A 10,611-nucleotide genomic window follows, 5' to 3' on the forward strand; every position below is an offset into this window, starting at 1 on the left:
TCCTCTTCAAATTATTTTATTCCTTCAATGTGAAGTGAGTTATTTTAACAGTGTTGTCTTCCATGTTTTGCATAATTTTTTAAAAAACAAAATCAGTATAATTGGCTGGACATAATCATTTAAATATGTTGGCAGTTGCATGTGTTATGTTGATTAATCAGTGAGGTAATGTTTTGGTGGTCTAATTTAAACAATTCCATAATTTTGTACATGCTGACTAAATAATCTGAGACAGAAATATTTTGTATTAAAAACTAAACTATGGGTAAGTAAGAATAAGGAACCCCCCCAATATTAATGCTTTTTAAAAATGTAAATTATAGATTATTATTATATATTTTTATAACTTCTGGTTTCAAGCACAGGAAGTTGTATTTCAAGTACAGCCAGCTGAATTGGGGAACTAAGTTTTTATAGTACTTGTTTCTACCTGCAGTAGAAGGGAATTTAAGGTGGAATATTAATTTTGGAAGTACTTGCATTGCTTAAAATCCACATTTTCGTGTGTGTATAAGGTAAGTAAACTGCAGGGATGTGGTTTAAATCTGATTTGGAAGTTGTCACCTTGCATTACTTCAAACAACTCTTTTCCACACGTAAATAGCAAGGTGTATATTATCCTAACTTTTAGACATTAATAAATTAATATTTAAGCAGTGCTCTTGGAATATTTAAGTTCTTTTATATTTTAAAATCATGTATCTTTCTTCAAATAGCAATTACATGGTAATCAAAATGCTGTTGATGAACAGACTGAAATCGGAATTTGCAAGCAGCATTTAATCACTTGAAATTTGTACTGGCAAGATTTGAATCACTTTACTCTTAACTATTTTTCTGATAATGTGTAATATTTTCCAATAGGGATTGTAAAATCTACTACTTAGAATCAGTGGAAAGAGAATGTATTTTGTATTTTGTTAAAAACAAAGAGGAATTGAATAGAAAAATGATAAAAGCTCTAGGTGGATTGGTAAATAATATTTCATTACAGGGGTATAAAAAGAAGCATCTGTGGTAAATTTAAACTACACAAATAAAGGAGTTGCAGCTTAGTTATTTTGGCCAGTGAAGATATGTGCAAACATCAATTTTAGCTGTGGTTTCGAAGGTAGAATATGAGGAGGACAATACTGATGAGAATGCAGAGTGTGAAAACTGTAGGAAGAACAATCTCTGTCACCATTTCCATGTGAGTAATCAGGGAATCTAAAATTTGAGAAATGAGGAATATGTAAGAGATTTAATCCCCTGGATACAGTAATACCTAACTTAGAGTTAACATAAAGATTTTTTTGAACATAAAAATGGCATAAACAGCAAATCAAGCAAACAGAATTTCCTAAGTCTGCCAAAGCTGGAGCAAATCCATGATAGTTTTCCCTCTCTTTTTATTCCTGGAGACATGTCAGTGCTCAAAGGGCTGCAGAAATTGTCCTTGCTGTGAATTAGCTACAGTGCATTAACAATATTTTACTGGTCCTCTGATATTTATTTCTCTCACCTGAAGGTGAAAGAAAATTGTCAAAGAGAAATCCTTAGGAAGCTTTGGCCTTTTTATGATTGTTCTGTATCTGTTTGAAAAATTAAATGGGTTTTAGTTTGTAGAAATTTATTCCACAGAGAAGCCTGGAAGAGTTCAGTAAACCCAGTTCATTCACTGAACATGGCTTGGAAGTGGAGGCTGAGCAGGATTAACTTAGGCTGACTGCTGGGATGTTTCCTACCACATGGAGTTTAGCTCATCCTCTTGTGAGAATCTATAGTAGTTATTTGATCTTAATAAAATCCCTAGTCCAGGAATTCTGAAAGGTCCTGAATTACACCAGGAGGTTTTTAGGTATTCTGGATCAGTTGTGTTGGGGCTTCTTTGTTTCCAGGAGTATCAGAGCCCAGATTTAATCTTAGGCCAGTCCTTAGCCCTTTCCTTTCTTTTTATAGTTCCACTTTATGTAAAAGTCAAACATTTAGAGATTTTCTGGCTGTGTGGTTTTCTTGATTTGTCTGGGTTTGGTTTGTGTTGAAAAAGCATTCAGGAGTTTTATTTTAAGGAGAATCTCCAACCTCAATTTTAAGTAGCTCTTCCAGTTCCTGTATTTCAGTAACATCCACAGCTGATCCATTTAGCTACAGTGGTTGTAGTTGGAGACAATAAATAAAAAGTTTTCTTTACAGGCTTGTAGTGCTTTTGGGGAGAAAATACCTTTTAGCAGCATTCAGAGATCAATTTAATATCTGAACTTTACAGAATCTGCTTTTGTAGAAAAACCAGAGGCATCCTTACCTGCAACAAGGTGTTGGTGTGTGGCAGAGCAGGTGTCCATGGCCTTCTGGTGCCAGCTGTCCACCTGGGAGGGTGACACTTCTGTGAGACTGAGCATCCTCCTCACTCCCCCAGCTCCCTCCTTATCCCTATAATTAACTTCAAACCACTTCATTCTACCAACATGTGAGTTTCTGAAAGTATCTTTATGGTTTTTATTTTGGGGTTATTTCTCTGAGTTAATTGTTTAATAAAATTTGTAATGGCACATAATGCATTCCAGGTTATTTTCCAGTAGGGTAGGACATATGTGGAATTTTCTGCCTAGAAATCTGACAGCACTGCTAAATAACTTCTGATGGAGAATTTTTGACTTCATCAGTAAGTCCAGTTAGAATGCTTTAGAAACAGTAATTAAGTCTGTTCCACTTTCAGTATCTGAATATCTCTGCATCAAACAGATCCCTGTTTTACAGAATCAAAGTGTCACTTAGTGTCACTTCTGTACCATAATCATACAAATTGTTTCCTGAAATTCAATGTGATATTTGCACATAAAGAAAAAGGAAAAAAAATCAAAATTAGCAGCTGACATCACCTCTCTTGGATTTGGGAATCCATTTGCACTGATAATGTTTTTATAGTAGTCAACAGATGCCTTTGGGTACCGTGGTTTGTTCTTGTTTTTGAAGTCAATGTGGTAAAGCCCAAATCTTTCAGAGAAGCCTTTGTTCCATTCAAATTTATCCAGCAGTGACCAGGCAGTGTAACCTTTGACATTTACACCATCGTTTAGAGCTGGAAACAGAACACAAATCACTGGTAAAGGTGGGGTTTGTCCTTCAAATATGGTTCTGTAAATGTTTTGGTTTATAGCAGGAAGAGATGGGGAGCAGGACAGAAAAATCAAGTACAAATTAATTCAGATTCTTTGAAATTGTTGTCTTTAGCTTAGAGGTACTAGAGCTCCATGGGCATGGTAGTTTCTCCTTTCTGAGAGTGGAAACTGAAATATTGCAGTATTAAATCTCAAGTAGGTTATTGTAGTTATTAGTATTGATATGTTTGCTTAGGTTGACATTTGGGTGAAAATCAGAGTGGTATGCTGTCCATTTTGACTTGTGAATAGTTATTTCTCTATGAGGAAAAGGACAAAGTAAAAAATAAGCAGAAGGTGAAAATACTCCAAAAGTCAAATCCTATAAAGCTGTTTTTAAGTGACCTTTGAGTATCTCATTGATGTATCCCTTCAGGTACTGGATCCTCCACTCGTCACACAGCTGAGAGCACTGCATTGTTTCAGACACTCCATTCTCTGTCACATAAATCAGGGGGTTCCCATACTGGGTCTGCAAACAGAAATGTTTAAATGGCTTCACATAAAATAATTTCATTTTAGCAGAATATGTGAATTAGCAAAGTGCATGAAAAACAATTTTCTACATTTACTTACCTAAGTAAGAAGAATGTGTAGTAGGAATTTAAGTTAACTATGGGGCTTATTTTAAAATGGCTGAATTCCGTATTTGCTGAGCTGAAATTAAGGGTTTTTTGACAAAGAAAATTCCCACTAGGACAAGCCCAGTAGCTGTAACTGTTGAAAATCTAAATCTAAACCTGGCATTTTGTTTGCTTCCTTTGTAATTCAAGATCTGCTCTGCTCACCTTGATGAAGTTGAGCAACCTTCTGAACCCCCAGGGCACAGAGTAGAGCCACTTAGGGCCTGGAGCTGGCCAGTTGGGGTCCACCAGTTCAGCCAGGTCAGGGTCAGTGTGGTAACTGGACACTTGGAGGAAGGGAAAGCTCTTCTGCAGAACATAACGAGTGGTAAAATGACCAATTCCCAGGAAATCCGAGGTGCCTTTAATATAGGTTTTCTCTTGCACTGAGAAAGTTGGTAATCTTGATGTCCCCAGGCCCTGCTGGGCACTCTTCCTACCTAGCAAAATAATTATAGGAGACAACTTCTGAGGAGCACAGAAATTGGTTTTCTGTATCTCACCAGCAATAAATCAGAATCATAAAATCCTGGATGGTTTGGGTTGGAAGAGACTTTTAAAATCATCATCTCACCCCCTACCATGGGCAGGGGCATCTTCCACTATGCCAGGGTGCTCCCAGCCCCATCCAGCCTGGCCTGGGACACTTCCAGGGGCTGCCCCAGCTCCTCTGGGCACCCTGTGCTGGGGCCAAGTATGGTTTTCCTGAATTTAGTGTTAATGTCGAGGACACCTGAGCTTAATTGGCGTTTTGAGATGAAATCATCTTTCATCCTTTTGGTTTGGAGAATTAAGCTGGGTACAATACATGGAGAAACAGTGATTTCAAGTGTCCTGGTGTGTCCCCAAAGTGCTTTAGGAGCCATGTCCAGCCCAGGGCCCTTTGCTTTGCTTTGTCTCCCCTGTGCCCTCACTTGTAGCTGTGGCCAGGAGTTATTCCCCTGTAATGTGCTGGAAGCGTGGATCTATTCATGTCACAGCTCCTGGGACTTACCTACATAATTCTTCATAACCTCTGGGTAGTCCCCTCTGTAAATGGGGTTTGCAAACCATCCCAGGTGAAACTGGATGTACCTCTCAGCAGCATCTCTGTCTGTTTGGCTGTGTGGATCAACAGGTTCCCCCCAGCCACTCGTTAGGGAAATTCCAACCATCCCTTAAAACAAAGGGACAGTTCTGCAGTTCTTGAAGCCTTTAGTAGAAAAGCAGCACAATCACAGAATGAATGCTCATTACCTCTCTGCTCCCTGCGCCAGGTGGTGTTGTAGGAGTGCCAAACCTTGGCATGAGTCTGTAAAAATAGTGTTAAAATAAAATAAATCCTGTGCACATTTTCATCCCTTATGGCATGGAAAGCTGGTGAGCACTTTTTGCACTGAGGTCTGCCTGAAAATACCAGACTTTCTTTTGTGTTTATTCCAGAAACTGATTTCATGTAAGGCATCACAAAATCCTTTATGCAAGATTCCTTCCCTAAATTCCAGGGCATCCACATGGAGCTGACACACAGCCCTCAGGACAGGGCTCTGTCCCGTGGCCCTGCTCTTTGGATATCTTTCCCTAATTTATTCAGGCAGATGAAAGTTTATTTTTACCAGAGACTTCCTGAAGTCACTTGCAACATTCAGGTTTCATTTCAACAAGCCAGGATGTTTGTTTCTAGACTAACCTGGATGTTTTCTTTTTCAACGGCCTTGAAACAAACTAGAGGAGACATTTATAATATAAGGAAATTCAAATTGTTGCAAGTGTTAAATCAAGCACCAAACATTGGTGGTGCCTTGGATTCTGCACTGGAGGTTTAAAGCTAGATGATAATTTCAGTGTCCTGCTTGGAAATTACAGGGCTGTGAAACTACATTTCAGTTTAAGGAGTGAAATCTGATAAAAATCCTGAACTAACACATAATTTCAGGCACAATTTCAGGAGATTTTTTTTACTTTAATGATGTGATGAGCAGCCTTGTAGGCACCACAGCCACCGAGCTTCAGTCCTGGCGCGTGTTCTCCTGTTTCATAGCCCTTTTCAGCCACTGCCTGCAAACACAGAGGCACAGTCAGCCCTGCCCTGGGCTCCAGAGCCAGGGGATGTGCTCCACACTCTGCATCCTGTGCTCCCCTGCTGGGCTGGCCCTCTGCAACCCCCTCTTCCCTTCCTTGGCTCCCAGTTCCTGCCTGCTTGGCAGCCAGCTGTGGCATTGGGAGCAGGGTGTTGGTGAGGAGGGCTACAGGGGTGAGCTGAGGAATGGGGAAGGGTAAATAACAGTTGCCTTTCCAGTTCTTCATTTCTAATTTCAGTCTCTTCAGTCGAGGAGTTTTCAAAATTTTCCTGGAATTTCATGTCTTAAAACTCTGCCCTTGTGCAAAATCTGCCTGCTGAGATTTTTGGCCACAAAGATTTAAATCTTTCCCCTTCCCTCTCCATTTTTTTCCCCTACTCTCCTCTAGTGTCACTTGCACAGAATTTTGGGAACAGAACAGTGCAGTGGGAGAGTCTGGAAGGAAAGCACTGATGACTTACCCAGGGATTGCTGAATGTAATCCAGTGTTTCACACGGTCACCAAACTTCTCAAAACACAGATTTGCATAATCATTAAAATAATTAATCATGCTTATGTTCTGCCAGCCACCATACTTTTCTTGGAGAACCTTTGGAAATAAGAATTTCAAGATTCAGTAATTGTACTTGAAGGTCAGCTGCTGCTTAAAAATACTTTTATTCCTGTTTAATTCTGTTTCTATTTCTAGCTCAGAAAGAGATTTTTCAAAACTTCCACGCACATAAAATCCAAATGAATAGGAAACATTTACAAATTCTTAAAATCATCCAGGCTTCTCTAATTTTTTTAAGTACTCTTAGTTCTTAACCTTAGGAAATTATTTCTATCAGAAGGCTTTATTTGAGGTTTTTCACTAATTTAAATATTGTCTGACCTGTGGCAGATCCCAGTGGTAGAGGCTCACAATAGGGGTGATGTTGTTTTCCAGAAGACTGTTAATTGTGTCATTGTAGAACTGTATTCCCTTCTCATTCAGTTGCTCAGCTGATGGAAAGCACAGACAAGGAATTACCTGCACTGGTTCCCAAATAACTGGAAGAACAGAAATCTAAAAATATTAATCAAGGAATTTTACATTCTAGTGTTGGGAATTCTGTAATGGTAAAATGCAGACAAACAGAAATCTGTTTAACAGGAATGTTGAACAACTGTGGGTTACTCAGGAGTAAAATTTCTTACAGATAATATTGGAAAAAATGTAGTGAAATCGTGCTTACCTTTGATGCCTGTGGGCATAATCCTTGGCCATGAGATAGACAAGAGGTAGTGATTCACCTTCAGCTCCTTCAGTAACTGAATGTCATCCTGTGAGAAGAAAATCCAATTAACACATCCTGAGGCTGAGCAGAATAACTTCAGTTCTTAACTAATTCTGAATGCAGAATATCTGTGGAAGATTTGCACAAAACAGGATCCAGTCTGGTTTTTTCTGATCTTTGAGGTGATGGCTCGTTCTATTTGAAGCCTTTCTCTTGAAGCACTTTTTTTTGACAGGCCAAAGAAGTCCTGCAATGTTTTGTGCAACTGTGGAGATTGAATGTTTGCACTACAGAAAAATGTGCTGAGGTTTTGCAATACAATTGTATTTATATCAGAATTTGTGTTAGAAAATAATAGAGGGCTGTCAATCTTGACTTCAAACATTTCAGCTCAGGCTCAAAAACATAATTACTTGGACTTTCCTTCACTGTCTTATACTGGAATGAGAAAACCCCCTTAATCCCATATGAATATATGTTCTTTTGCTAAGAAATTGTACATCTTCAGTGTTCAAAGAAATTAGAAATTGGTGGTGTTTGTGCCAATGCAAAGAGAATTCTGATGATGAAAGCAAAGAGTGCTCTGATATAAAGTGGACCAGGTAAGTGGACAAATACTGGCAAGTTTTAGAAAGTATTTCTAAATCCAAATAATCTCTGTGTCAATCTCTTCTGGTGCCATGCCCCAGTGAGCCCCAGCTTCTCTGAGATACGTTTTAAGCTGTTCTTTCAAACTTCTGCTGTTTGAGAGCTTTCCTGCCTTTTCCCATTTTAGTAGAGTAAGGCATAATTAGTTTCTTTTCTCTTAGTTCTTGCTGAGGCCTCTGGTTCTCCCTTGAACTTCATCTACGTGGAGAAATCTCAGAGGAATATAACTTTTATTAAATTAGTTGGAATTCCAATTATGTAACCCTGCCTTCTCACAGTCATTTGGATTCCTCTTGCTGTGTATCTGTCTTTCCTCCAGCACAGTAATTTCAAAATTGTTTTTGATGGTATTAGCCTTGGAAACATGTTGTGAACAAAGCTGCATTGATTATTTGTTTGTAATCCTTTCAAAAAATGGGCAACATCCAGACTGAATTTTAAAGCCTCTGAAAAATACATGGAAAACTTCATACATGCACACGCATGTGATGGTGTTCACAGGGGTTTTAGGATGAGGGAAGAGATGAGGATCTGACTCCATGTTTCAGAAGGCTTGACTTGTTATTTTATGTTACAGATTATATGAAAACTATACTAAAAGAATAGAAGAAAGGATTTCATCAGAACGCTAGCTAAGAGTAGAAAAAGAATTAATAACAAAGGCTTGTGACTGAGACAGTCTGAGCCAGCTGGCTGGGATTGGCCATTCATTAGAGACAACCACATGAGACCAATCACAGATGCACCTGTTGCATTCCACAGCAGCACATAACCATTGCTTACATTTTGTTCCTGAGGCTTCTCAGCTTCTCAGGAGGAAAAAATCCTAAGGAAAGGAGTTTTCAGAAAATATTATGGCTACACACACACACACAAAAAGTTAATTTTATTTAAAGCTCAAATATGTTTATTGTATTTCTAACTAACCGTTTGGACTTCCTACAGCATCTAGAATATTTTATGACATAAGAATCCTGAAAAGCTGACATGTATTTGGGAAACACTGTGGGATGATTGGTTCTATGAGATTATAATGGAACAAGATTTTACTGAACTGATTAAAAATATCAGCACTCGGTTTTCTAAATTGAATAACCTTTAGAGCAGCTAAAGCTGTCAAAGGGGACACCAGGACCAAGGAGTGGCCCCAGGCCATTAGCAGAGGCGCAGGTGGTTCCTCCTGAGCCATACCTTGACTCTGTAGTAGCCATTGCAGGCGGAATCTCCCGTCTCGTTCCTGAGCACCTTCCCCTTGCTGTGGGTGAAGGCATCCCAGATGCTCGGCCCTTTGCCATCCTTGTCCCAGGCCCCCTCGGTCTGGTAGGCAGAGCTCCCCACACCCCACAAGAAACCTGAGGGTAAAAACAGGGCAGTTATTGGAACAGGGGAGTTACTGGAGTTATCTTCCTGCTGATTGGTCTGATGCTAAATGCTCATAGGAGAAAGGAACTGGAAGTGAAAGGAAGCACTGCTGGAGAGGCTGAGGTTTTCTACATTTCAAAATGTGTCTGTGCCTAAATAGGTCTGAAAATGGGGAATAAATGAAGGTGTCCTGTTCTGACGCACTGAAAAAAGAAATGGCATCCTTTCATTTATTAAACCTGTAAAATCTGTATTTTACAGTGATGAGGTAGGGCATTGATAGCATAGAAATGTCTTATTGTAAAAAACAAATTAGGGTTCCACATAATTTCTCCCTGCTGGTTTTCATGGTAGTTTTAGCAACTATAAGTTTAGATGTTATGTAAAATATACAGAAATATTCTGGATTATTTTCCTGTTGTTACACAAAATACTGTATCATAAATGACTTGAAAACTCGAGCATGAAAACCTGTCAGTGCCTGTATATTTCTAGTTTTGATTTTGCTCGGATGAAATGTGTTCAAATATGTGTTGAAGAAAGGATAAAGTTCATAAATCCATACTGAGGAGTGGATTGGATAATACTGAGCAGCTTGAAACAAACCCAGCACAGTTATTTCACTGATTTCTTAAATTTGCTACGTAACAAAGGGTATTTTAGTTTATTTCATTAGTTGTAGGTAATTTATAAAAAAGGAGAAGAGTTCTGAGGTGTGACTTGTTACACTTGGATATGAGCTGTTATCTGTGAGCCTGTCCTTGTGTTTCCTGTTGGAGTGGATTTATGGAATGCAGGGTCACATGGATGGATCCCTGTATTCCCAGAGCACATCCCAAAGTGCTCTGCATCCTGCAGCCACTTTCATTTCTGTTCCTGCCATTCCCCTGGAAGGACACAGAAAACCTCCGGGTCACTTCCTTGTGCAAAGGAGCAGGTCTAGAACATTCCAAGCCCGAGCCAGCCGGGTTTGGGCGGTACCAGCTGGGAAGGTGCCGTAGTAGAAGGACCCTGGGTTGTTCTTGGTCCACGGGAAGTCCTCGGCCACGCTCAGTGCCATCACTGCCACCAGCACAGCCCAGCACCTCAGGGTGTCCCTCCTCATCCTCACCAGCTGGCCCTGCCAGGGAAAACACAACAGCTCTGTCAGGGGTTGCTGCTCCACAAATCTGGGGGGTCAAAGGGAAAAGCTGGTTCTTTCTGCTGGATGGGAACTATGATTGAAGGCTGAAAGTTTGGGCTGAGTGGAAGCAGCAATTAAACTTTTGGCAGGGTGGGGAAAATGAGGGAAGATCAATCCCCTCAATCAAAATTATAATTATTAGAAGCCACATATTTTCTCTGATGTTACTTATCTTTATTCTAAAGGTCTCTTTGTTGGTACCTATTTTGTTCTGAATTTCAAACTGTCCCACAAATATCAGTAAGTAAAGCCCTCTAACCAGGACAAAAAGAAACAATTATGCTGGCAGCATTTTCCCACCTGTCATGGCAACAATCCCTCTGGAAGGTGAAAAG

General features: G+C 39.6%; 1 protein-coding gene across 1 annotated transcript; it reads right to left on the reverse strand.

The window, feature by feature from the left end:
- Nucleotides 1–1,093: 1,093 nt before the first annotated feature.
- On the reverse strand, nucleotides 1,094–10,198 carry LCTL (lactase like). The gene is made up of 13 exons (XM_030955475.1): nucleotides 10,075–10,198; nucleotides 8,923–9,083; nucleotides 7,042–7,129; nucleotides 6,699–6,808; nucleotides 6,285–6,413; nucleotides 5,705–5,800; nucleotides 5,000–5,054; nucleotides 4,758–4,919; nucleotides 3,929–4,203; nucleotides 3,486–3,612; nucleotides 2,862–3,061; nucleotides 2,285–2,348; nucleotides 1,094–1,209 (listed from the first exon to the last, which is right to left on the reverse strand). The coding sequence occupies exons 1-13, from the start codon at nucleotides 10,196–10,198 to the stop codon at nucleotides 1,094–1,096; spliced, it is 1,707 nt and encodes a 568-aa protein (XP_030811335.1).
- Nucleotides 10,199–10,611: the final 413 nt, after the last annotated feature.

The sequence above is a fragment of the Camarhynchus parvulus genome, chromosome 10 (assembly GCF_901933205.1).
Source record: "Camarhynchus parvulus chromosome 10, STF_HiC, whole genome shotgun sequence".
NCBI lineage: Eukaryota > Metazoa > Chordata > Aves > Passeriformes > Thraupidae > Camarhynchus > Camarhynchus parvulus.